At 41.7% G+C, this 27,975-nt stretch overlaps 3 protein-coding genes across 3 annotated transcripts; 1 reads left to right on the forward strand and 2 right to left on the reverse strand.

Annotated features, from left to right (window-relative positions):
* Positions 1 to 2,348: 2,348 nt before the first annotated feature.
* Positions 2,349 to 5,906, reverse strand: LOC308282221 (pyrroline-5-carboxylate reductase 3-like; the record flags this gene model as incomplete). The annotated part of the gene is made up of 7 exons (XM_080722566.1): positions 2,349 to 2,634; positions 2,812 to 2,904; positions 3,015 to 3,227; positions 3,318 to 3,497; positions 4,383 to 4,447; positions 4,538 to 4,631; positions 5,451 to 5,906. 7 exons carry the CDS (start codon positions 5,904 to 5,906, stop codon positions 2,440 to 2,442), a joined length of 1,296 nt encoding a protein of 431 aa, XP_080578692.1. The 3' UTR covers positions 2,349 to 2,439.
* A 2,653-nt stretch (positions 5,907 to 8,559) lies between these two features.
* bmb (brambleberry) lies at positions 8,560 to 13,339 on the forward strand. The gene is made up of 12 exons (XM_080736827.1): positions 8,560 to 8,872; positions 10,199 to 10,327; positions 10,466 to 10,651; positions 10,744 to 10,966; positions 11,278 to 11,394; positions 11,502 to 11,681; positions 11,882 to 12,088; positions 12,186 to 12,345; positions 12,460 to 12,518; positions 12,607 to 12,734; positions 12,843 to 12,943; positions 13,139 to 13,339. Exons 1-12 carry the CDS (start codon positions 8,636 to 8,638, stop codon positions 13,266 to 13,268), a joined length of 1,857 nt encoding a protein of 618 aa, XP_080592953.1. The 5' UTR covers positions 8,560 to 8,635; the 3' UTR covers positions 13,269 to 13,339.
* A 1,383-nt stretch (positions 13,340 to 14,722) lies between these two features.
* LOC308282927 (GDP-L-fucose synthase-like) lies at positions 14,723 to 26,746 on the reverse strand. Its single transcript, XM_080723316.1, has 10 exons — positions 26,634 to 26,746; positions 25,117 to 25,268; positions 24,512 to 24,626; positions 21,338 to 21,466; positions 18,214 to 18,287; positions 17,952 to 18,085; positions 17,695 to 17,826; positions 17,495 to 17,574; positions 15,847 to 15,946; positions 14,723 to 15,740 (listed from the first exon to the last, which is right to left on the reverse strand). Exons 2-10 carry the CDS (start codon positions 25,266 to 25,268, stop codon positions 15,685 to 15,687), a joined length of 972 nt encoding a protein of 323 aa, XP_080579442.1. The 5' UTR covers positions 26,634 to 26,746; the 3' UTR covers positions 14,723 to 15,684.
* Positions 26,747 to 27,975: the final 1,229 nt, after the last annotated feature.

Genomic DNA, 27,975 nt, shown 5'->3' on the forward strand with positions numbered 1-27,975 from the left:
TGAATCATTATGAATCCCATAACAAATAGAAATCAACAAACAGCCTGTACACACATTGAAAATGAAAAATATACATTGAGTTTAATGTAAACCACAGTTCCATATATGCTGAGTGAAAACTAGAGAAAAATTACAAATGGCAAGAAAACATTAAACCGCCAACAACATCTTTGACAGAACCATTCTCCAAGGACTATTTGTATAATAACTAATATTTGTTCACATACAAAAAGAATCACTGCAATGTATATTTAAATACATTTACTTCAGCACATTAGAACATTGTTCATTACAACTCCATACATTGAATATTTAATTGCAATTCAAGTATTCTGAACTATCTCACATTTAACAATCAAAAAAGTATTTTAATTGTTAATTTCTATACTTCACTCATTTCTATAAATAATTGTGTGCAGTGATGACATACTTTGAAGTTCATGTAACCGTTTACTAATTACATTATACAGTATGAATTCAGTTGTAAGAATAAAGACATGTCATAAAGTATGGACTTTAGGAAACAAAAATATGGAAAATCACAAAATTAAAGTTAGACCAGTATTGTGCGAAACTTCTGTCTTTGAGTCAAAAAGCAAGGTTTTCAATTAGGCTCTGATCACAAACTTTAATGAAGCTTAAGACTTAAATGGTTCTTGAGGGAGGGTGGGTGGATTGGGGGTACTATTTTGGCACTGCGTTGTTACTTGCAATAGTCAACTTCTGTAGACTTCCTTTTTGGCCAAGGGTTTGGTTGCCCTGGTCTACAGCCCCTAAAGACCTAACTTTAAGCTTGGAAGTTTGGACAGCTATCCAAATAATGTATTAAATGCAAGCCACCCTAATGTCATCTTCCCAGGTCTGCCACTCTCCTGCATAAAGTGTGGCAACTGGCAATACAGTCCATCACATACAGTTTGGCCTCAAGATAAAACTTTAGAGTAAACAATGATTTTAATTTAATACCAAATCTGAACACATGCAATGTCTGAATCATTTTGATGTTGGCCAGGTCTGTCTTGTAAAATATATCTGGTCTCAATGTGACTTCCTGGTAAAAAATGAAAATAAAGGTCTTGAAGATAACTTTTTTTTTTCTTCTTTTTTTTCTTTAGGCTCCTGGGAGATTGTGAACTTCAAGGACCATTAGTGATGTCATAGACCCACGCCTGGGGGAATCTAGCCTTACATTAAGACGGCCCTGCAGTGGCTTCCGCATTGTGGCGTGGGGACGGCTGCAGGTGCGTCTTACCGACTAGTCAGACAGGTCGGGGGTATGGTCTGCAAAACTGCTATTGCGGCTCTACACATGCACAAATGCGAAATATAGCTTCCGGACAAGTTCTGCAAGGTATATGCGACTTGTCCGGAAGCCTTGTTTAATGTATTAGTCCGTATTTTTAAATAAAATTAGTTTTTACTAAGTGTACAGCTTTTCCTCGTTTGCTACAATGTTAGCTGGAAGCATTATTGTGCATTCTTCCCTTCCGTATACACATACGACATGTCCTTGTATGAGCGAATGGGGGAATGGATAAACGTCACGTGATAAGTGCAGCCATCTTTAACCAAACCGGTGATGCTCGATTTTGAATCGACACACACTTAGTAAAAACTAATTTTATTTAAAAATACGGACTAAAACATTAAACAAGGCTTCCTGACAAGTCGCATACATCTTGCAGAACTTTGTCCGGTGTGCTATATTTTGCATTTGTGCATGTGTAGAGCCGCAATAGCAGTTTTGCAGACCATGCCCCCGACCTGTCTGACTAGTCGGTAAGACGCCCCTGCAGCCGTCCCCACCCCACAATGCGGAAGCCACTGCAGGTTCGTCTTAATGTAAGGCTAGGGGGAATCCAGAGGTTTCACACGTTGTAAACATTGTTATTTAGTTTAATACTGACAACAAATTACATTTGCAGGTGAGGAACAAATAGTTTAAAGCAAAATTACACTTTGGTAAAGGTTTGGGCTATGTAGTTACTTTGCCATGATTTAACTCCAAATAGTTTAATTTATTAATCCAATATATGTTCTGCCAATATGTTGTAATATTACAAAATTGGTGTTTTGTGTTTCACCATGCAATAGTTGATGAGGAGACAACTTTTGAATATCAAATGAGACTATGTGTGATTATCAGATGCTATGTGTGATTATCAGATGCTGATTGACAGATTCGAGAGAATGCATCATCAGAAAGGTGAATGGATCAAATTCAAGTCATGTATTCAAGTCCTGCCACCATTATAAAATAATAATAATGGTGGCAGGAAGGCGGCTCTCTCTTACATCAAGTGACATCTTTCCAAATGTACAGTATTGTTCTGTACAGCCAACCACCAATCCCAATAGGCATGCTGATTTCAGTGTCAACCGGATAAATGTGTGTGTAAATGTCACATTGAAATAAGTGTAACCACAGTGGAGTGTCCATTACTTCCTTGCCGACTTGCGACCAAGTTCCCTGGCTCTTTCTGTGGCAGACTCCACAGCACTCATAGTTGCTGCCCTCACACCACCCTGCTCCAGGGTATGAAGCCCGTAGATGGTAGTCCCTCCTGGTGTACACACCTCTGAACGAAGTTGAGCTGGGTGTTTCCCCGAGTCCCTTAATAAACGGCCAGCACCCTGCAACAAATAATTATAATAATAATTTGGCATATTTTAACAGTAGTATCTTTAGGGTTTTCTATAGTTCTGAGGCTGACCAATATGACCATATTCCTGCCATTATAAACAATCATTTATTTGTGACACAGAAAAACACTGATGTCAAAGAAAATGCAGACAAATTGTTAAACTGACCAGAATAGTTTGTGAAGCAATGCTGTGAGCAAGTGTACTTGGCATGCCCATTTTAACCGCACCTTCTGCCAGGGCCTCAGCAAACAGATATACCTGCATAGCGAATCAAACACAGATAAATCACAATTGAATAAATCAAGATTCTATACATTTCCACAGTCATCAGTTGTCTGTAAACTACTTACACACCCAAGAAAACTCACAAAGGCAACACCACTGCCACTTAGCCCAGTGTGTACATCAATCCAGGCCTCAGGCCCTTCTTCAACCAACCCACAGTGTTGCAACAATGAGCGAAGCAGAGCTCCATCCTCTGGTTTTGCATGGGATCCCCTTGAAAATAAGAGAGCCCCTTCCTGAACCAAACAGGGCAGGTTGGGCATCAGCCTGAGGATCACCGAATTCTGTGGCAAGAACTTGAAATGGACAGAAAGAGGGGACGGTTAGTGTCTTGTCAGCTAAAGGGCTGTTGTTTGTACTCCCATTACTAGCCATTAGTCACTCACCTCCTCTAATGTCGCCAAAGTAACACCAGCTGCCACAGACACAATAATGTGTTTCCGAGTGACGTGCAGTGAGATCTCGCTTAGAACACCTGGAACCAGATGAGGTTTGACTGCCAAGAAGATCAGATCTGAACTGTCAACCAATTCTGTGTTCGAATGGGTGACAGCAATCCCTACATCCTGATGAGTAAATAGCAGAAACATTATGGCCTAATATGGGCTTTGATCACACGCAACATGCACAATATTAATTTGAGCATACCCAGATTAACGCAATGTGATAAAACCATTCAATTATCTTAATTGGCCTCGCTAATGTTCATGATAAAATAGCTATTTTTTTATATCTTGTTTAAAAATAAATCTGCCTGACGATGATGTCACTGCTAGGCGGGTTTCGGAACTGCTCACAGAAAAGAATTGTGCTATTTTATCGTAAACATTAGTGAGGACCAATAATATGAATATAGGTTGAAAAGTCCTTTAACTCAATAAACACTTGCACATTTCAGATTATTGAAGCATGTGGAAAAAGTGTCTGTTTGTGTGTGTGTGTGTGTGTGTGTGTGTGTGTGTGTGCGTGCGTGCGTGCGTGTGTGTGTGTGTTTGTGTGTGTGTGTGTCTGAGGGTAAAGTACAGCGGGACAATAGTCAAATAATGACTAACCTAAACAAAGCTATTAATGTAAACACAGGTAAATTATTTAAACAATTCATTGTCTTAAAAGGACAACTTTGTTTTTTTTTACAACAAAGATTCATATTTTAGATTGTAATTAGAGAAAAGAAAAGATGAGTGTTAAAATGTTTTCATTTACAGCTTTCTATTGTTTTAGCTATTTTATTTCAGTGGGTTCATATCTAAAATATGAAAAAACATAGTTGTCCTTTAATTCTATTATTCCCACTGAGTCATCTGGAAAATTATGTGCATGTAAATGCAATCAATGAGGGCACGGAAAAATGCAATCAATGAGGGCACGGAAACTCAAACTGATTGTATTGCCCTTGACAAAATGTAAAAGAATAAGGTAAATGAAAAATGAAATGAACTGGAAAGATTTACCTGAAAGCGTTCAAAATTTCTGGGGGATGGGGCACTCACTTTCACATTTATGGGAAGCACATCTCCTATAACAGAAACACAGTAAAGTGATGATCACTCACTAAACTCTCACAAACAGCACGCGCGCACACACACCTTCTGTCTGTCTGACTCACCAGACAAGATGCCCTTAGCTATTCCATAGGCCATGTTCCCAGCACCAATAAAACCAATCCTCAGCTGGGTTTCCATCTCTGGGTCTGTCTTGATCTGCAAGACAAACAGTGTGAAGAGTTGAGATCATCAACAGCATCTTATGTAAGGCGGCATGATGGATTATAAATTAGTTTTTATAAATCGATGAAATCGACTATTATGATTAGAGGAGCACTTCACCCATTTTCAACCTTATCTTGGTCCTCAATTTCCTTCTACACTCTCTATGTCTCATTGGTGGGCTATCCACAGTTCAGAGACCTGCCTACCAATCACATCATCAATGGGGATTCCAAGCTAAAAGAAACTACAGCCTCTCTCTTCCTGTAAAGTAAACAAAGCCATTGTTCTTGCATTCATAAATTACGATTCTGAAATGACCAAACCTGCCTACCACTGTTGTCACTGGTAGGCAGATTTCTGAACCATCCACAGCCCTAGAAAATGGGTGATGTGGTCCTTCCAGTGGTTCTCAAAGTAGATTTCAGGGACTCTATAAGTTCCTTTATGGGGGTCTAAATTGACCCTTACGAGTCTGTAACTTTGACTGTGTACAAATGGTGAAGGGTCCACCATTTGTACACTGTCAAAGTTACAGTAACAAGTCCATTTGGTTCCATTTGTACACTGTCAAAGTTAAGGGGAGACCTTCAAATTTAAAAGTTTGAGAAACACTGCTTTAACTGTTGCACCAGCACCACTAATCTTATGTCATGTATAGGCCTACTGCTTGAATATGTGTAGGTGCCTTCTTGTTCTTGAGTATGTGCATATTGTGTCTGCACGTAAAAGAGTTGGAAGCAACAGATTAAACAAATTGTGAAATTAAATTAAAGTTGTGAATGAAAAGAAACCCAATATTGTCCACCCTACAATCAAGTCCAGATTCAGACTGGAATTCTCTGGACAGGGCTGGGACCAGTTCAGGATGGATTCTTCTCCCTCCTCCGAGTCTTCTGTCACTTCATCGTTCCCATCATTGTGGACCACAGCGCCGACCAGAGGCCGCCTGGATTCCATGATTGCAAACATGGTTTTCTCGTAACGCCACCAGCCGTGTATGTTGTTCGAGTGGGCTTTCTGGGACTGGGGCTGTCGCTTGTACTTGTAATATGCACTTTTGAGAACTTTCCAGCGAATTTTTAATTGGTCCACTGATCTGTGAAAGCCAGCTGCTGTCATCCTCCTGTGTGCCACCTTGAAGAGCGTGTCGTTCCTAACTTTCCTCCCGTCGAGGCATTTCTTCATGTCGAGCTCCTTGAGAATCTCCAGCAACAGCTCAGTCTCCCCCACGTCCCAGTTCTGCTTCTTAATACCAGTCTCATCCATTGTTGCGGCAGAATAGCCTGGTTAGCCCTATAGCTGGCTATACAACTACTCGTTACTTACTCTTTGTTTAAATGGCTACTAGCCTGTTTGCCATTAGCATGTCTGAGACTTGAATCTCCCTTATGACCAGCTTTAACTAGCCGACTGACCGTGCAAAACAGTGTGGTTAAAAATACAAACAAATGGAGACTCTCTAAACACCAAGCTCAGCGCCAGCATCCAGCAGCTAGTACATAATCCATGGACAGATTATAGAAATACAATGCACGTGCTGCTTTCTGAATGGACGACCATAAAGTAACCCCGGGCACTAATAGTGCGCTAAAGTCAACACGTCGACACATACAGCAACGCAATGGGTTGACTTGAAAGGAAACGTGCAGTTCAAAAGTATTTATTTATTAAAGAATGGTTTGTTTACCTCGTCAGTGACACTCATGTCTGATCCACTGGCGACCTGTCGGAAGTTTCGAATGCTATGCTGGGGCTTCCACTGAGACAAGTAGTGTCAGATGGTGCACGAGCGCATCGGCAACATCCACAAACTGACCGGGCGTGACTGCCTGCTGCATGGCGTGTATTTTTTCGTCCGAATTGTCATCTCTTCAACACCAGGCGGGCGGGGCTTTCAGCACCCTCACTCACTTCAGAGGCAGAAACTGCAACCCCCACCTTTCGATGTTAAATTGTAATATGAATCGAGCACACCCCGCGCCCACCTCCACAATGCCAGTCATTCCATTGGCTGCCTGACAGTAGTGTAGGCCTACTGTAGGCACTACTCACTACTAGGCTCCCATGGCATAAAGTTATAAGTAGGTCCTACCCATATGTGTCACATTACTGGGAAGGGTGGAACGACTGAACCATATAATAGAGTTATAATACATTATGGCCTATATCGAACTAAACTGGAGGGGATTTGCACATTTTTGCAATATGGTTTAAAAACATGGGTGTAGAAAAGTATTTCAAGTGATGTATTTCAATGAGAATTACTAGAATAGATCAGAATCAGAAAATCAACTCAAATAGCAGACAAGATGCATCATTGATGCATGCAGTAACAGGTAACACCTGTCCTAAAGCCTCGATCAGAGTCGGGTCCGCGGTGTAGTGCGGTGTAGTTATTTTGAGTCATAAAACTACAACGTTAAAGCCCTATCAGAGTGTACGGTGGAGACCTATCCACCGCAAATTTGAGGTGGAAAGCTTTCCACCTCAAGTCAGAAAATAAGTGCAGGCCATCATAGTCACGGCCCACGGTGAAGTCCTTTACCCCGTCTAGACCGGTTCAGGTCGACCAATCAGTGAACGGGGTGTAGAGCCTGTCTGTCTGATAGTAAAAACAGAGAGATGGGTTGGGACTCACGGTGGAAAGCTCTCCACCGTGAGGAATGATGTAACGTTGTAGTTTCATGACTCAAAAAGACTCGAAAAGACTACACCGCGGTGTAAAGCCTTCCACCGCGGATGCGACTATGATACGGGCTTAACGCTCAAAAAGACTACACCGCGGACCCGACTCTGATCGAGGCTTAACTCTATGCACCTGTCCCCTTTCAGGGACAGGGTAGTGTCCACGTCATGCCCCCAATTACCCAGGTGTAAGAAGTTCACTGATTACCTCTTCCCCTATAAAAGCCTTTTGTGTCTAGGTTGACTCAATTCTTTCTGCTATTTTGTGTGCACGCCTTGTCTGAGAACAAGGTAGGCAACTGATTGTTATTTTTGTTTTAGAACGTTACTGGCCACTGGTGTTCATTTAAGTAGCCTAGTGTCTGTTCTTAGTTCCCCCTCTCCCAAGAAGTTGCCAAGAAACTGCTGTAGGCCAGATTTTAGGGTCTAACCTGACCTCATTAACCTGAATATGCAATATAGGCTAATGTTGGCCTATGTTAACTCTAACCACAAATCATAAAGAAATGGCGCATATGTATGTGGTTCTAAAGATGACAAAGTAATTGAATTAAAACTTAAAGGCATTTAAGTTTAATTACATTGAATAGCTTTCTATTGTATTTTTTATCAAAATATAATTTAAACTACTGTAGGTCTACAGCTATACTGGTAGCTGGCTACACCAGTAGCCTACAGGCTGGTAAAAATGTCATCTTCATCATTGCCATCCAGACGTCAAGAGCCCCGCATCAGATCAGTCATGTATTTGTCTTTGAGGCCAAAATTCAAGATCTCTCCCAGCAAGCCGAGTTGGCTGCTGGAGAAAAGTTAAGTTACAGGGAGGAGGATGAAGCAGCCGTTTCAAATATCCAGGAAAACGCACATGCCAACAGTAGCCTACAGGAGGACAGTAAGTGAAGGGCAAGACCAGACATAATCAGTGATCATCATCATCATCAGACAGACCCTTCTCAGTGTAGAAATCCTAGGTGACGCGAGGTTTAGGCTACCCGGCCTGAGTGGAGTCTCCCGTCTCCCTGACTTACATACATACATACAGTAATGCAGAGTAATGCTCCCCCCTAGTGGCCGACCATTGTGACTGACGCTTGAGAAGGCAGCAGGCATGCCTAGACTAGCCTGGTAAACCAGATTCCTCCTCAGATGGGAGGAGTCAGTTTACTGGGCTATGCCTAGACATAAACTTGAACTGAAGCATCTGCACCCTTTCCTGTCTCGAGTCATAGCGTATTTTAGAGTTGGCCTTCAAGTAAAGTTTGCATCAGAAGGCCTAATTGCACACTCACTATTGTCTTTCGCAGCTAGCGATGGATCATCTATTTTTGATGGTCATGATGTTGCAGTGTCCTGCAGCCAGTGGATTATTTGAGTGGCTGAAGCAAACGGAGTCTCTCTCAGCTGCCACTCCATCACCACCTCCTCAGCAAACTCCTGGGACAGGTACCGGAGATGTCGCCCCTTTTGAGATGGCTGTTGCAGATGAGAAGTTCTTGAGTGAAGGAAGACAGATGGACCTCAGCCCTTTGGATAGCTGTCATAACCGGGTAATTTGCCATTTGTTTGACAGGGAATGTTGGGTCTAGGAGGGCAGAGAGAATGGCAAACTATATCAAAATGTTCACATAAGATTTCACAATTTGTGTTGTCACTGTCACCATCACTGTGTTGTACCCCACCTTAGCATTGTTTGTACAGTAATGAAAGGTAGATTACCAATCCCAACCTGTGGCCCAGGGACCACTGGATGGCCATGAAGATATTGCAAGTGGGCACCCTGCACCCAAATAATTTGCAAAACACTAAGACTTTATTAATAACATTACTATTAAAACGAATAATGAATGTAAAAATATATATAATCTTAAAATGATTTATTTACAACTTTGAGAAAATTTGATTTCATTGTATATAGACAAAAAGGAACTTAAAGGAGTAGTTCACCCCCAAAATGACTTTTTTTCTATTGATTAGTCACGCCATGGAGACTAGAGTTCAATAATATTTTTTGGTTTTTGTCACATTCCTAAGACAAAAAATTGATTCAAGTAAATTTACCCCCATTGATTCCGGATGGTGACCCGTTTCGAAACGGGTCACCATCCGGAACGAATGGGGGTACATTTATTGTTATCACATTTTTGTCTTAGGAATGTGACAAAAACCAAAAAATATTATTGAACTCTAGTCTCCATGGCCTGAGTAATCAATAGAAAAAAAGTCATTTTGGGGGTGAACTACTCCTTTAAAGTATACTACGTCAGTTCTGTAAAAGCCACAGCACTGCATTTCTTTGTTAGTTTATTGTTATTATTTTGCATTATTATATTTGTGATTATTTAGTATTATTTGGCATATTAGTCTATTAGTTTATGAGTTAATTGTTTATTGGATTATTGGTTTGGGCACCAGGGGCATGCCACTCCCAGCCTGATTGATTGACAGGCTATATATAGGCCTGGGTGATTGGGGAAGGGCATGCACCTGGTGGACAAATGGTTTTTTACCAGTGCCAGAGCCACAGTGCCATATGGGAAGAAATGTTTGTATATGCACTTTATGGAGGTGAAGTAAAGCAAGACAAAAACTCCAAGTTGCCGTGTGGACATTCGATTCAATGTGTGCTTAGCCTGCGTACAGCCTGAAACTGGGTGCATCAGTGTGGTTTTGAAAGTTTATTGGGAGCCGATGTAACTGCACTTTCAAGTTCCATTGATCCAAGCCGGAACACAATCAATGAATTGATCATTAAAATAAACATCTCTGAAAATACAGTGGTCAGATGGGTGGCCTCGAATGCTCTCGAGATTTCCAAGTGGGCCCTGATCCAGAAAGGGTTGGGAATAACTAATAGAAGTTCTGTTGTGTCCCAGGTGGTCAGTCAGTTGAAGTCAACCTGTGGAAGCCTGTCAGAAGAGCAGCTTGCCAAGCTAGGAGTGGTCCTTTTCAACTGCCAGGCAGAGGTGGAGGGTCGCAGCACCTACCCCTGTACAGAGGAAATGGTATACTAGGTTTCATTCATTTTGGTAGATTTAATCTCACAAAACTCACTAACACATTTTGTTTGTGAAGCCATGTAGCATTGCTGTGCCTTTAACTGAAACGATGATCTTTAATTTAACAATCCTTTGACATTTCAGACTTTAAAACAGTGCACATCAGACATGGATGCAGACACATGGAATGCATACCACATAGTGAGCAACCGAGCACGCTCTGTGTGCTATGCCACCCGCCAGCTGCAATTCCGCCGTAGGGCAGAGCTGACGGTCAACGCACTCATCTCCACAGCCACCAGCCAACTGGATGCAATGAAAGACTTGAAGGTAAGTTGCCATATTGACTTTTGTACATTTGTTTGGACGGCAAGCTGTAATGATGGTATTTTTGGCCTTTTGTCAATGTTGCCTTATAACAGGAGGGACAGCTGGAGTTGAGAGAAATGACTTCTGCCTCCTTAGACAAGCTACTGCTGGGCCACAGTGCTTTGCAGGCCCAGCAGGGGGAGCTGTGGAAAGGTCAGGAGCAGCTGGAGAGTTCCCTGAGCGCCAACCTGGAGCACCTCAGCCAAGAAAAGGCCCTCATCGCCTCTGGACAGGAACTGGTTGCACAGCTCATTCAGGGCATCACACAGAGGATGGGTGAGACAATGTGTGATGCATCTTTTATGGTTATTTAAAAATTTACCAGATTTGCTTTTAGATTTTTTTTTTACATTCATGTGGCTGAGCGAAGTCTGCTTAACTCTGCACCCTTAGCAGATGATCATTTTAAACTACCAAAACGGGTTCTCTTATTTAATAACAGTATATACTGCTTTTCTTAGTACCCAAAGACTCTTTACATGGGGGGGCAAGATAACTACGAATAAAACGTTTATTAGGTATTTACAGTACAGTAATGTATTTGTGCAAGCAATGTATATCACATGCTGTCTCATGGCGTCCTCTAGAGAATGTGAGTGAGCAGTTGAAGGATCAAGGGTCTGAGGTACATGACAGTCACAAAGCCATTATTGAAGAACTTGCTGATGTCCGAGAACGAGCACAGGACGTCAACCATAAAATCGGCAAGTGTCTCTGAAATACAAACATTTCACAATTTCAAAAATTCTAGTCTGGATGATGAACACAGTCCATTTATCTCTAATATTGATGGTGTCTGTGTTTGCTGTAGACAACAGTATGGTAGGTTTTCTGCAGTACCAGAACCGGACGGCTGCATACTACTCTGACCTAATGGCCAAGCTGGAGCGTATGAATGGCACACTAGGAGCCCTGTTCCACCATCTTGACAACATGCAGTACCGTCTAGAAGAGCGGCTTCACATGATCCAGGGCTACCTCGGCTGGGCAGGTGAGTCTCACTGTGAGACAATACAACTTCTCTGGACTAATGGGGCTGGGATACCTACTTGTTGATCATATCCAGTATCCTGCCTGACGTGTCTCACATGCACTGGCCACCTGCCTGCAAATGAACTCAACCTGCAATATGGCCAAATATGTATTTACAGCATGAGATGATACTTTTCTCTTGTGCCTCTGTGATTTCAGGTCTGAGCCTAGCTGCCATGTGGACATGTATTGTGCACGCATGTTATTTCTTACTGTGTGCAATTCTGCTGGCGTTCCTTGGCTGTCCCCTCTTCACCCGGGCCATGCTGCTGCTCACTGTGCCCCTTAATGCAGTGGCTGAGGTCAACCAGCAGCCAGCACTGGATCTCAAAAGCCTCAGCCTGTTGCTTCTTACTCTTTCTCTGGGTATGGACTTATATTGGAGATGGCTATGATTATATGATGAGGCAGTTTTTGTTTTGGGTTATTTTAATTATCTTAAGTATATGACATGCTTGCACAGGTCATTGGTGTGTGAATCAGCTGCTTTGGGCATACACTAACATCAAGGTGAAGCCAGCCAGCCTGCCCCCATGCAAAATTGTGGAAGCAGAGAAACATGTGGAAGCAGAGAAACATGATGTGCCTTCCTACCATCCATGTCAATCCTCTACACCAGAGAGGTAAGACTACAGATAACTCACTAGGGTTGGAGCAAGCATACAGGACAAAGCCACTGCCTGTTGGTTTTATCTGATAGTCTGCATCTTATTCCATCTCTATCTCTTCATCTTCAGAGATGAACCGGATGGATCCCTGGCACCTGACGATCTGCTGGATCAAGACAGTATCAATGGTGTGCATCATTGTTTTAATTTGGGGTGGCTTCCTTAACTGCATCATTTTCAAATGGCTTTGCCTCATATTTTTCTTGTTGTGTATAGGTGACATTCTCAAAGCAACACTGACTTTCTCCAATGGCCACCCAATACCGGAAGCCAAGTTTGTGCCAATAATGGGCACACCCAATCGATCCACACCAAAGTTCATAGGCCGACATAGCCAGTCTTTGGTGGGTGTTTGTGTGTACAATACAGTACTGTATATATACAGTATATATAGTTTATACAGTTATGTTTTGTCACTAATTTACTTTTTTCCCCTTCTCTCTCTGTTTAAGGCTCTCATGGAAGATGTGTACCTGAGGAACCTGGGAAGTGTTTTTGATGCAGAGGGTGAATTCCGAAGCTCAAGCCCTAACCAGTCTTTAGCCAGCAATGAGTTAGTTCTTTTGTTGTATCATCTGCTCAGATCTCTGTACTCTTTATTAGAAATACATAAAATATTATCCTCTAGTATGTTTTCTTGTGGCTTTTGGACAAACCTCAACTGCTTCTTCACGTTTTCATGCATTACTTGTGTAGTTTGCTTTTGTTCCATATACTAACATGTCATCTTTTATTTTCCCTGATGTAGGTCTCTGTCAGGCCGTCAGCTGTGCAACGGCATTACGAAGGCTGGAAAGGCTTGTAAGAAGAGGGCTGTGCAAGGACAGGACTTCTGCAGAGTACATGAAGGAGGTTATACCTCTTATGTCAATCCTTAATTCTCGAATGAAGGTTTTAATGTTCTTTTCCTTTGCTAAAGGTTAGTCTGAATCCTAAAGCTAAAACCCCAGGAGCCCATTTGCGCTTATGACGTAATGTTTGAGTACATGTATTATGAATTGTTTTTATCTTTGTTGAATTGTTAATGTCTTGGAATGTACAGTTTTTATTAAAAGGTTTTTTTTATTGCTTTCGGTATTTGAACATGTTTGACAGATAACAGTAAAAAGCCTTGTTCACACTTATTTATTATGAAACCAACAGTTTTCAGCCTGATTATACTTTGTTGTACGACAGAGCATAAATTAAGCATTATAATATTGTGGAGAAAAGTCACAGCAGTCTGGGATAGGTCTCACACATCCATCCAAATGGTACGAGATCTTCTATAATATACGTGAATTACTATTTTAACATTATGGGTAAGTTCAAAAGAAGTTATTGCAGTAGCCGTCAGCTCATCTTTGCTTCCTTCGGAAATTACTTTTAGCTTTTTACTTCAGCTTGCAAGTTTAGAACTAGTTTCAACCTAGAACATACTTTAGACTGGAGGACACGTTCATCTAGCTGTAATAGACATTGGTAAAATACCCAATAAACAATGTTGGAACCACGATCAATGTTAGCATTAATACATATAGATTTCATCATGACCATAAGTCATCATGTGGACCAACGTTTATTATTTCCAAGCTACTATTGGAAAGCATGACCGCCGACTTATCAGTCTGCTGTTGAATTCAAGTGTTTTCTGACTTTTCTGTGTATATTATATTGACACAAGCGGTCCAATAACAAATCCCTTTCTGACAGATCTGATTTAAACAGTGAGAAGTCATAATGGTACATGTACAGCATTCACAAGGCTCAGAGCCTCTGACGCTATCTACAGTACACTGTATCTAAGGTATTACGATGTTCTAGTATGATGTACTAGAAATTCGCGGCCGCTCATATCTAGAAATCGCGCCCTAACGGGCGCTCACATGTGTAACTGACTTCAAATTCCAGCAGTAGTCGGTCGTCCCTTTTACTTTTCATTATGTCTGCACTACACTGTCCCTGCCACCAGGGGACACAGTAGGCCTACTACACTGCACCATGGAACTATGTGTAAGTCACGCCTGCAGAGGGGTCGAGCTCTCTCTCTCTCTCTCGCTCTCTCTCTCTCTCTCTCTCTCTCTCTCTCTCTCTCTCTCTCTCTCTCTCTCTCTCTCTCTCTCTCTCTCTCTCTCTCTCTGCGCAGAGGGGTCTGAGGTGGACATGTCGTGCCGTTACTATGCCTATGTGGGCGCGGCTCTTAAAGGAATGTAATAATAGATACTTGTTTTGAGGTTTGTGGAATTCCGTTTGTATTTTACGTATGGCAGAGCTATTAAAGCCAGTCTGTTCAGTGCCTTGTCTCCAATATGTTCTACCTGAAGTATACAAGTTAACCAACAACTGATTTTGATAGAAATTTATTTCCATATAAAATTCTTACAAAACTTGCATTAAAAGAACCCCTTTATCATGCTCCATAACCATGACAAAGCAGTGAAGACAAAAGTGAACCTAGGCATACTTTATCTACCTAATCCATGTAAGTTACAGCAAAGATTTCCAAATAGGCATCCTTCAAGAAAGGTAAATCCTTTTAACCATTTCAAAAATGAAGTGAACGGATGTCATTTGGAATATTGCTGCTTGACAGTCAAACTTGAGCTGTCCAGTGTTTCTACAAATGAGTGACAACACAATCAGGCTGACGATGACCAGACTTCATTTACAGTACACAACATTCTGCCTGAAGCGTCACATTGGTCCCTTCACCCAGGGGCGTCACAAGGGTGGGGGGGAGTGGGATGGAGTTACAAGGGCCCAAGGTGGAGGGGCCTTAATTATTTAACTATTGAAAAATAGCTGATCTACAAGTGCCGCACTGCGACCTTGTAGATCTCTATTTTTGAAAAGTCATGAAAATGTGTGCAAATCTTCAATATATATATATTTTTAAGCGAACATTTGTAACTCAAATTTTGCTTTTGGGGGGGGGGGGTCCCTGGAACTAAATGTTTTGAAATGGGAAGCATTGGTTTTTCAAAAAACCTTAGAAGGATTTGAAATATTCAAAGACTTGCACAAATGTTCACGATTCTTCAGATATAGATGTACAAGCTCGCAGCTGCGAGCTTGTACAGTATATCTGCTATTTATCAATAGTTAAAGCACAAAATAATGCGTTCCCAGTCTAAATGGGTTAAACCCCCCTCCCCCTATGAAGAACATTCATGGGGGGCCCGCAGTGAATCCTTCTACCCAGGGCCCAGAATTTGGTGTGAGGCCCCTGCCTTCACCTTTGACTATCCATACCAACACTATTATGGAACAGAATAGCGTGGACCATATGAGTCACTGCTGACTTCGGTGCACTCTTCATTTACGAGCTGTGTCATAGTTGGCTACAAACCAATCGCATGTGTCCTTCAAAGCTGTAAGTAAGACAGAGGAACAATCAGTGACAATAAAGAGTAGACAGAGCAAATATGTGATTGTCATGCAGTATTCCATAATGTCTATTTAATGTGCCTGCAGTACCTTTGTTGAATGGCGTGAAGGTGAAGTTTGGGAGGTAGCGCATAAGCTTGGCATTACTGGCCGTCTTCTTGAACTGCCCATCTGCTTTACTGGTATCATACTGAAAGTCACAGGTCAAGGAAATGGACATTGGGGTGGAGCTGGGATCAGGCTAATTTTTTCTGTCCGTTCCGAAACGTGTCCGACAGTTTTTTGTCCGCCCCGAATCGACATCCGAGCATTAATCATTAAAATGTGTCCGACCCACGCAGAGGCCCGACCATTATGTTTCCTACCGCTTTTCCACCTCATTTCTTTTTCTTTGAGGAAGCCACTGATTTAGGCTACACACCATAGATTTACTTGCTCGGACAAAACTTGAATAGGGCGGTGATTGGGGCTCCTCCGGCCCTGAAAAGAAGGCAACAAATCTCTAAATTGCAAGTTCAGCCATAAGGACTGACCTACTGTACTTAAAATAAAAAAAATCGTGTGAAGTGGAGCTGTGTGTGTGTGTGTGTGTGTGTGTGTGTGTGTGTGTGTGTGTGTAGATCATGTGTACCGATTTTTGTGACATTTGAAGAAAATATGTAGGAAAAGGAGCAAAAAGTGTGTTTTGGAGAAAATTCAAGATGGCGGAAAATCTATCCTGGCGCAAATGGGCGTGGCCTATATGGGGAGATGCGTCTTGACGCAAGGAATCCAGGGAAAAAAGAATTTTAATTTTTCGATCTACGGTTCAAGAGTTACGGGGCAAAACGTAAAGTAGGCCGTTATAGCGCCACCATGAGGCCGAGTGATGTAATTATTTTTCGATTCATTCTTAAAATCATTATGAATCTCCTCTCCGAGGTTTGAAACTGTAGCTCCTATGGTTTACGAGAGAAAAATACTTGAAAGTGATTTCTTGCATTGTCCCATTATAAGTCAATGGGGACAATTAAGCGTAGTTTTTTGCCGATTACGTCGGCATGGTAAGGCGGATCGGAACGAAAGGTAATAGAACACCATTCCCGGCCGAGCCGCACATTTTGATGTATATATTGCGCGAGTGGCGTAAATGGTGCGGCACTAGTTACGCGCCGAAGTCAGGCTACATACACACAGACACACACACAGACAGACAGACAGACACACACACACACACAGACCCACACAGCCACGTATAGGGAGCTGCACACAGCTCCAAAAATTAAAAGATTACAATCCAAAATATTATCCCCATTGACTTAAACTGCACGCAGTGCACGGCAATGCACAGGTTTTGTAATTTTACACAGTGGCACACATATGCTTTGTTCATGTGTGTGCGCTAAAGAATTTGAGACCCGTCTTGCCATGCAATGTCAGTCAATGGGGAGAATGTTTTTAATAATTTTCCTCTTTGGAGGAACTGCTAAAGACTTTTAATTTATGTATTCACATCATCGCAAAGTTAACTACACAACACATTCCAAATGTACCAAACCTACCAAGATTCTATTGTGACTATCAAAACAATCATAGGCAATAATCTCATATAAACTTGTCTGTTCTGATTGAAATATGGTCCTCATATTTGTTAAAATGGTAAACAAAACGTTTGAAGCTGCATGTTTTAATTGCCCAGCTCAGAATGAATTGCTGTACTGAGCTGACACCCACTGATGTACTAGCTTCAAAAGGATACCACCACTTCACCTTTGAAGCCCAGCGCTTGGACCACCGATTCTGCCGCTTCTTTGATAGACACCTCATCTTCCTCACCAACTGAAACCAACAGGAAAGGAATACATTTCTTAATTATCTTTTTTTTTTCTCACATGGACCAGCTTGATTATTATTATTATATATTTTTTTTCAATATGTCTGTTGTGTTTGATAGTTTACCAGAAAGAATGATAGGATCCACTTCATCATACTGCCTCAGAACCCACAGGAAAAGGCGGGCGAGGTCCAGGGAGTAGATGAACTGCCTTCTGGGAGTGCCTGAACCCCAAACCACCAGGGGCTTGTCCTCCTCTAACAAACAGACACAAATGGAATAGAGAGTGATTTAAACAAATTCATGCTCAAGTCTGTAATTAAATTAGTTTACTAATTCAATATAGTAGTTTACTTCTATATTGAATCTTGGCAAGACTTACTCTGAGAAATGTAGGCCTTGTGTATGAGGCCTGGCAGTACATGGCCGTCCTCAATATTGAAATTGTCATGGGGACCAAACACGTTAGTGGGAATCACAGCTGTGTAGCAGCGTCCATTCTGCTGGACATATGCCCTGCAAAACATCCACAGTTTGGCCCTCCATTCATTATGCTTGAACATGCAGTAAATACATATCAGTATAAGTACATAAAGTTGAATATGTTTTAATATACAACCCACATCTGAGTGGACTTGGCGTACCTATTATGAACGTCGATCATTCTCTTTGCATAAGCATAGCCAAAGTTAGACTCATGAGGTGGGCCATTATGGATCTGGTGCAAAAAGAGAGATGGGTCAAACCATTATGCTTACAACAGAAACAGACATACTGGCAGAGAACAGTGTTGGGGAAGGTATTCACTCTGAACTAACTACGCTACCAATTACTCTATACTGATAATGCAAAGATACCACTGAGAGAGAGAAATAGACTAGTAAGACGCCTCACGGCGACATGCTGTTAGATATGGGCTTAATATTGATGACATCAGGGATCTCCATATATGGGCATAAAAGGGATTCTGTTAGAGTGGTTCCCATGACATCACAACATACAATCACTTTTATAGAAGCTAACAATCTACAATGTATAACTACTTAATGAAAAGACATAGGTAACGTAATACTTTAAAAAACATACTCATGGATTCACAAACTATGTTGTAAGAAAATAAAATGGAAGCCAAACGACAAGCAAACATGAACATGATGAAATGGATAATGCAAATTTGGTAGGTTGTTACAATGCTCAAGTCTCTATAATACTAGTAAGACGCCTCAGGGCAACAAGCGCCCTAATGGGCGAGGTCGCGCCACAGTGATGTGGACATCAGGGATGTGGACATCAGGGATCTCCATATATGGACATAAAGGGGATTTGTTCCCCTGGCATCGCAGGGATCTCCATATCTCTATATATGGGCATAAAAGGGATTTGTTCCCCCTGGCATCACAGGGATCTCTCTAACAGGGCATCATTAATATTGATGACATCAGGGAACTCCATATATGGGCATAAAAGGGATTCTGTTAGTGTGACATCACAGTGAAGCCAGAGCGTGATTTCAGAGCGGCAAACCTGTTATGACTGTTATGGTCACTTTGATTTGGGCACTGTATTATTTTGATAGTCGTGCTTTAAGACACTTTATGTATATATATTATTCGTTCCCTTTCCTTTTGTACCTTGCTCTTACTGTACTACTGTACTCTGTTCTTGTTTTTTCTTTTTATCTTTTTCATACTTCTCTGTAACTTTGTAAATAACCTTATACTGCTGTGCTGCCTCTGGGAAACACATTTTCCCCCATGGGATAATAAAGGTATCTATCTATCTATCTATCTATCTATCTATCTAACCCATTCTGGTAGAGTGGCTCCCCTGATATCACAGTGACATCAGAGCATGATGACATCATGATCAAATTTTTACGGTCTATGGGTTTGCCCAAGCTCACAACAAATAAAAAGCAACCCGCAACTACCAATATTTACAAGCAAAGAACAAGCCCAAATTCACTTATAATAAGCAGACATGACAACACTGGTCACGACGCAACACGCATTCCTTCATTTCATTCAGTGTGTGCGTCTTTCTCTTTTCTCTCTCTCACCCTCGCTCCCTATAAACAGAGCTTTAACAAGTTACAAGCCATATTCTTCATGCAACACATAATGTAAGTTTCTCATAGCATTGTCAATATTACTCTGAAGCATTTTGTCACTGAACAGGTTTTGGCAACGGGCTGACTGTCGCACGCTCTCTCGTCTCGCTATTAAGCACCACATTAATCTAAGAATGCTGCCTAGCAGCTTGCTCTATCCAAAATGAGGGGATGACGTTCTATCTCTGGCTGAAATCAATGCTCAACGTCATGACTATCCAGTAAAATGTACGTTCACTACAGGGACATTTGTTTTCTCCCAGAACATTTAGGAGAAATTACTAATTACTAGAAATTACTAGTAACGCCCAAACTTCCGCCACACAAAAGCAGTGGCCGTTTCACATGACGTGAATTTGTGATTTGTGAATTTGTGATTTGGCTCTGTGAAAATGGGGCTTTAGAATAAGACGTTTACTTTTCTGCTGGTTTGGCATGTTTGGAGACGGATACATTATTTGCATAGGGCTGCACAGCGCTCTCCCTGGTACTGAAAGGAGCAGAGAGACGGGGAAAAGTTGAGCAGAAAGAATCAGAACCAAAGAACGGTCTGAACAGGTTGTTTTTAACCTGCTTTTTTAACCTGGTTATCATTTTGTTAATATTGGCAGTCATCCCTGAGTGATTAGAAACACTAATAGATTATATATTTCTGCGTCTTGTAGACTTCCATTTAAATTAGCAAAACATTTAGGTTTAATACTGGCTCCACCATTGCTGTGAAATGTATTAGACTTAATAGAAAGGGTAGTCTTGTTGTGGTGTTATTTAGCTTTCAGGGACTTCTGAGTGGTTAAATCAATTACATTTGATCAAACTTATACCATCAGACAAATTATAGTGTATGACCCGGCAATCATGTAACTGACTGAAAATAATGTAGCTACCTCACACCCTACAGATACTGTAGTTAATCTAGTAGTACATCTAAATGCAGTAGTGTGTGTTGGCATCTATAATTATTCCCTCCCTTCCACACGCACGGCACATGCACGCAAATATACATGCACAGTCACCGAATGAAGTATGAATACTATGAAGTGTGGCAGGTCTCTTGTTTAATGTGTGAGTTCCTTAGCCAGTTGTCATTGTCACCTCAAGAAAGACAACACCTCAGACTAAGCTATTGAAGTCCACATTCTTGCTGCCCCAGCCCCTCCTCCTGTGTATCAGATGCATATCAGATACGGTTTCTCAGGTGGTTTTTGAATGGCTACACTTGGGTATGAAAAATTTAGGTCACACAACGTATAATGCGTATCACGGTACAACACACCACTGACTATTTGCTACTCCCCAACACCGCAGACAATAGGTACAGTACATTATATCATAACAGGTCTCTTGCCTACGTCCAATTATTACATAATGGTCTAATCAGATAATCGTAATTATTTTTGCATAATTGTCATAATTATATAAGAAATATATTAAATTATTAAATGTCAGTAATTTCTTTGTATATTTAGGTTATTTGTCATATCTGTCCTGTGCAATTTTGGATTACAAACCCTAAAAGGCAAACAGATAAATGTCATTTTTATTCATATGTTCCAATGTTCAATGCCAAAAACACAATTAATTATTGTTAATCGCAATTACTTGTTGAACAATTAATCGCCAACTTAGATCTGTAATGGTGACAGCCCTCCTCTTACCATAGTCTCATCGATGGGGTAGGTTGTCTTATCAGGGAAAATGCAGGTGGAGAGGCAGGATACCACTTTAACCGCACTGACTTCATGTGCAGCCTGCAGGACGTTGTCATTGATGTAGACGTTGTTTCTCTGAAGGAATAAACACAACATTAATAAAATACTTCAGGACAACCCCCTTATACACACTCAGTCAGGAGAGCAGTTGAATAGCCATTCCAAGATCCTGGATAGATTAGCTTTTACTCATAACATAATAATAAATTGCGTATTATAAAGAGGTAATGACAGAAAAAAAGGTAACTCAGGCTATCTGATCAGCTAATATTATTGATGATGTCACAACGCCTCACAGCAGGAGGTGTTGTGAGCTTGTAGATCTGCTATTTTTGGCTGAAGTTCTCCGAATATGGACACTAGGGTTCAAGTGGCTAATATAAAAAAGGAGGAAAAAAGTATCTAGCACACAAAGATTTGGAGGACCCCCTCTAGTAACTCTGAGGACCCCCTAGGGGTCCCGGACCTGCTGTTGAAGACCCCTGACCTACAGTATGTAGTCTTTGGGAGGTCTAGACCTCACCTGAGATGTACTATGCTCATATTATGTGCATTTAGATATACAGTATGTCCTGATGCTCTCTTCGTCCCAGTTGAAGTTTGGTTCCGTGTCTGGCCACCATCCTAAGCACAGCAGTATACTACACTGTACACGTTTCCCATCCTTCAGGACTAGAAGTTATTAATTAATACTGTTTAGACATAGAGCCTTGTCATGGGATCATTTTGGGTCCAGCAAAGTGTCATAATCTTGCAGCCACTTGGATTTGGTTGTGTGAAGTACAAGGGCTGCCATGCCCGGTGTACAGCTGCTTTTTACTGGTGATGTGTGTTTGTTAGTACAGGTCAGGGCTGTCTGCAAAGCCATTACATGCCTCCCCATGTTTTTAGACCTTGTCATCGTGCCAAGAGCAAACGTCAATCAATCTGTGATACGGTGTCCTACTGCAGTGGTTCTCAACCTGTGGGTCGCGACCCCCAGGGGGGTCGCCAAAAAATTTGGGGGGGTCGCCAGATTTCTTGGTAAAAAAAAATGTTTTTTTTTTTTTTTTTGGAAAAAAAAAGAAAGAAAAATGCCTGGAACACATTTTTATAAAAACGCTTTCATAGCGAAAAATCTATGTGCAGGCGTATTGGTGAAATGGCAAATGACATTAAATCTCAGGTCACTGAGCGAATGAAGAAAAGTGGGTCGTTTTCACTGCAGATGGACGAATCGACGGACGTTGCCAACTGCGCCAATTTGCTTGTCTTTGCAAGGCAGTGCCTGCTTGTTAACCTTAATGTGAATATTAAGCCACACTGTAGCGTGTGAAAGTGTTTAAATAGTAGGATATGTCGATTATTAAATAATAAAAAATAATAACGTGCGCTGCGCTGGACGGCGGACAGTGACTCATTCATTCTGCAAGTTTCTGCGCCTGGAAAAGAGCAGATCTACAAGCTCACAAAGCTTCACGGATGCGAGGCGTTGTGAGCTTGCAGATCAGCCACATTTTGTCATGGAACACGCCGTGATGAAGAAGTATAAGCCAGGATTTACTTGAGTGATGTGATGTGTGTTGAACGGACGGACGGACGGACGGACGGACGAGGCTGGCCTGGCCTGGCACAGTGCACTGCGACTGCACACAAACAGCGCCGAAGAATAATTATCCAATGCAAGGGACAGTAGTGGAACACAAGCTTGGAGCTCCATTCAGCAGCACGCCACTTCCAAACCACAACAGCGCGCTGCGCGTTTACCTCAGCGTGGGACTTTTCTCCGTGGTGTCTCCGACCGTGGCTGCAGCATTAGCGCGAGCAGCACACACACACACAGTGCCACACAGTGCACACAGCACACACACACACACGTCACGCACGCACACACACAGACAGGAGTTGCACGTTGCGTGCATCATCAGAGAGAGTGCATCCGACAATAAGAAGTCAATGTCGGAGTGGCAACACGTCGCAATGGAAACCCGTTACCGTCCGACCCAAATCGACGTCCGACAATTAATTATGAAAATGGGAGGAGGTGCGGGTGTTTTTAACAGAGCATCAGTTTCCCCTTGCTGCCCACTTGAGTGACCCTCGCTGGGTTTGTGCCCTGGCATACTTAGCAGGAATATTTGATAAACTCAACACACTAAAGGCCCATTCCCACTGGGCCAGATAACAGATATCTGGAGATATTTCTCCAGATATTTTTCCATGCAAAGTGGATGGTAGATACAGATAAAAAAAAAAGTCTACCACAGATATTTGCCACAGATACTTTTATCTGTGGCAAATATTTTTGTATCTGTATCTACCATCCACTTTGCATGGAAAAATATCTGGAGAAATATCTCCAGATATCTGTTATCTGGCCCAGTGGGAATGGGCCTTAAACCTGTCGCTCCAAGGCTCAAACAATAACATTCTCAATATTTCTGATAAGATCGCTGGGTTTCAGAGGAAGCTAGAACGCTGGGCAACGCGAGTCAATGAGGGTAATATTGACATATTGTTTCTCCCTTTTTTTATTTTATTGCTGGACAGTTTCATGTGGCTAAAAACGTTAAGAGCATAATTAATGCTGCAATAAGAAAATAAATGTGTCATTATTCATATCACGTGTCAGTGTTGTTTTCTCTGCAGAACTTTAAGAAGTAGCCTAGTGAAAACAGCCGATCTACAATCTCACAATGCGGCGCGGTGCGGCGGCGGCGGCGGGGGGGAGGGGGGGGGCCGTAAGGGCCGGGGGTCGCGAGTCAAAATGTGATTATTTTGGGGGTCGCGGCCAGAAAAGGTTGAGGACCCCTGTCCTACTGTATCATAATATTAATTCTCGTGCGTGACATACATGACACCTTTAACAGTGCTGAATTTTCAGGGTTAGGGTTAGGGTTTCAGGCGTAGGCTACCGATCATACCGGTGCACCAACCAACAGACAATAAACCCCAGTGCTTTGCTTGGCCCACAGTGGATGGGAAATTTACGGTAGATTTAAAAAAACAAACTCATTGATTCACTCGTATACCAAAATGTGTTTTAATTCATTACAAAACCTCTAATTAGATTTATCTGCCATTCTGATGCTTTCCCGGTTAAGACCGAATTATTTCCTCATGCTGTCCCAGTATACTCACCCAGAAGTCCAGGTTGACCCTCATATTTTTGAACAGTCCTCCCACCATCGCAGCGAGGTGGATAACGTGTGTGGGACGATGCTTCTGGAACACTGCCCGCGTCTCCTCCATGTTCCTAAATTAAAAACACGCAGAGTAGAGCATTTACCCAGCAAACCAGTTCGACTGGTTTGGGTCTGAAATAGGAAGCTAGGGCTGTCACGATTATGACATTTACATTTTACATGACGATTAATTGTCAATCAAATAACTGCGATGAACGATTTAATTGTGTTTCTGTTGTTGATAATTACATTCCTGTTTGGCTTGTAGGCTTTGAAGTTGCACATGGCAGATATAACACATAACCTAAATATACAAAGAAACTACTTACATATTTGACAACTTTATACTTGAAAAAGAATATTGATAGTGGAAATAGCCGAGATCTAAAGCCGAGCTTGTGGATCTGCTATTTCCACTACTTTTTTGAGTGTTTGAAACTATATTAACATTTCTCAACATGGAAACGATTATGCAGAATAATTGCAATAATACCTCAAATAATTGCGATTAGATGATTATCATGTAATATATTGCGACAGCCCTAACAGGCAGGTTCTCACATGAGGTTGGCATCCTTGGAGGAGAGGAAGATCCATTCTTCGCCCTCCTTGGCTTCTTCTTTGACCACATGCTGTATGGCTTTGCCCACCAGACCAGACCCTCCTGTCACCAGCACCTTCATTGGACCTGAGTGATCACCCGAGCAATCCATCTACACACCACACACCACACACACACAGAGAGAGAGAGAGAGATTTTGAATGAAGCAGATTGTAACAGAACACCTTGTACCCATGATAAAATGTGGCACTCCTCCCCACCACCAACCGGCAGGGCAGGCCACGTCTGCAGGTGGGTGTATCACTAGCCATAAATTATAACTCCGGAGAGGATGCTAATATGCAATTAGCATCCTCTCCGGAGTTATAATTTATGGCTAGTGATACACCCACCTGCAGACGTGGCCTGCCCTGCCGGTTGAGGATGCTAATATGCGGAGGTTATAACCTCCGCATATTAGCATCCTCTCCGGAGTTATAATTTATGGCTAGTGTATCACAGTTGGATAAATGTTTATGTAGGAAGTAGAGCAAAACATGTCGTCATCATGTGACACTGCGTTGTTTTACCGGGTGATTCTTTTTTTATTTTTTTTATCTCGAGCAGTGTTGTAAAGTAACTAAGTACAACTTTGTGGTATTTGTACTTGACTTGAGTATTTCGTTTTCAGTACTTTTACTTCTGCTCCACTACATCTCAGAGGCAAACATTATACTTTTATTACCCACAAAGATTATTCAAAAAACGTTAGTAACTAGTTACTTTGTAGATTTTCATTATTACAAAACATAGCTACATTAATAACTTCAGCCCTATATACATTTTGGCCATTTGAAAATAGCCGATCTACAAGCTTACGTCGCTTAGATTGACAATTTTCAATTTATTTTTTAAAATGGGACACTCTGTCTAATGACTTGAGTACTTTTACCTTTGGTAGTAGCCTAGTACATTTTGATAACTACTTTTAAATACTTTTAGATAAATACTTTTGTCCTTTTACTCAAGTAGATTCCAGACTTTTACTTGTAACATAGTAGACCTATTTCTATATTGCAGTATTGTCAATAGGCTACTGGAAAAAAGTACTCACATGTTTTAGAAAAGTAAAAGTATCAATGCTGTATTGATACTTCTCAAGTATAACATGTGAGTACGTTTTCCACCGCTGGCAGTCAGATCAGATGTTAACGTGCAGACAGACAGACACCCACACGGTAATCAACTGGCCGAAATAACAGCCTACTGGTATTTACATGTACAAGCTCACTGCTCACATCAGGGACGCATTGAGCTTTTCGGCGAGCGACAGTCATACGATGGGACACAGATCGGGGCGTGCATAATAACGTTAACGGTTAGCATTGTTTTAGTCGCATGTAGTTCAAGAAACGGACATCAATATTATTCAGACAGTGGCAGCCTATGATGTGACTTTAAAATGCAAGATAAGAACTGAAGGCGGGTAAGTTCATGCATTTCTGTAAACGTACACTAGCGGTCTAGATTTACATACCAACGTTAGTAATTAGTTGTCTCTTCCCATCAGACATACAGTAGAGTCGTGGCTCAGCTTGCCTATGTGAAGTGAGCTGCATTAGCGTTAGCTTAGTCTCGCGTAGCCAGACAACTATTCCACAATCTCTGAATGCTATATAGAGTCTGGAACAGCAGCTCCCGAACGGCGAGTATCGAAAACGGGCATTAACGTTCAAAAAAATACATTTTAAAATGTCATTTCTGCTAAGCAGCAAGCTAAACATGCTTATATGATTTTTATTTATATAATGATAAATATGTGTGATGTGAGACTGAAACGGAAGTGACGTGGGGGCTTCACTTCCGCTTCATCTCGCACTCACCGTTTCTATTTCCGTCTGCCAGACTGTATGCTGGGAGCATTTGACCAAATCGCGGAGGCAACAGTCTGGCCACGCGAGACTAGCGTTAGCTGCAATAAGACTTCCGGTGCCGATCTCTTCAGAATAAGAGTACCCCTGAGGCAATTGAAAAATGATGAAAAACGAGTAATTGTCCCATGATATGCACATTCAAAATATAGATTAAGCATTTAAACGAACACACACAATGCTAATTATGTTTCTGGGTAAAAAAAATTTTTTTTATTAACATTAGAAAAACATTATAAATGGAAAAATGCAGTTCACTAAAATAAACATTATTTAGTGGACTTTTATTTTGAAGGCTGGAGCTTGGCTCCCAGGCCGGAAACGCTAATGCAGCTCCCTTCACGGACCTAGAGAAGAGGGAGGAGGCTCTTCTTCTACTTTAGCTGACTGTTGAACCCTTCACTGCCCTCCATTGTCCAGTTTCTGTAGCACAACGCAGTAGCTGCTTCTCAAAATCTTTTAATTTCAGAAAAAAGGCTATCAGTGGTTCTCAAACTTTTTCATGTCAAGGAACCCCCCCCCATTGACACTTATTAGCCCGTTGACCCCCATTTGAAAAGATATGCCAGGGACCCCCTGCCCATAAGAGAAGGTTTTATGGCTTTAGCAGTGATTCCCAACCCTTTTAATCTCAAGGACCCCCCGTTTGACATTCATATTAGGCTACGGGTGTCAGGCATAATCGCCTATAACATTTTCGCCAGGTCTTTTCGCGGGGCACTTTTGCCGTGGAGGAGAGTCTTTTCACCTACCTGTATGAGCCATTTCGCCTACCCTCAATTCTGCTGTCAGACTGTCCATGTTTTCATATTATCTCTTTGTCATTTAAATATTATAGTGACTGTGACAGTGGTGTTACATGTCAAACCTACACACAGCTATGCACTCCATAGTAATCACATAAATACAGAATTATTGGAATCAGGTGCGCCCAAATAATTAATTAAT

The sequence above is a fragment of the Nannobrachium achirus genome (assembly GCF_963921795.1).
Source record: "Nannobrachium achirus genome assembly, chromosome: 1".
Taxonomy (NCBI): Eukaryota; Metazoa; Chordata; class Actinopteri; order Myctophiformes; family Myctophidae; genus Nannobrachium; species Nannobrachium achirus.

Coding starts and splice junctions, on each gene's coding strand:
- bmb (XM_080736827.1), top strand. CDS start 8,636: ATGGATCATCTATTTTTGATGGTCATGATGTTGCAGTGTCCTGCAGCC. Junction 12,346..12,459: donor CAATCCTCTACACCAGAGAG/GTAAGACTACAG, acceptor CTTCATCTTCAG/AGATGAACCGGATGGATCCC. Junction 12,519..12,606: donor GGATCAAGACAGTATCAATG/GTGTGCATCATT, acceptor TGTTGTGTATAG/GTGACATTCTCAAAGCAACA.
- LOC308282927 (XM_080723316.1), bottom strand. CDS start 25,268: ATGGATTGCTCGGGTGATCACTCAGGTCCAATGAAGGTGCTGGTGACA. Junction 18,086..18,213: donor ATGATCGACGTTCATAATAG/GTACGCCAAGTC, acceptor GATGTTTTGCAG/GGCATATGTCCAGCAGAATG. Junction 17,827..17,951: donor CAAGGCCTACATTTCTCAGA/GTAAGTCTTGCC, acceptor TCTGTTTGTTAG/AGGAGGACAAGCCCCTGGTG.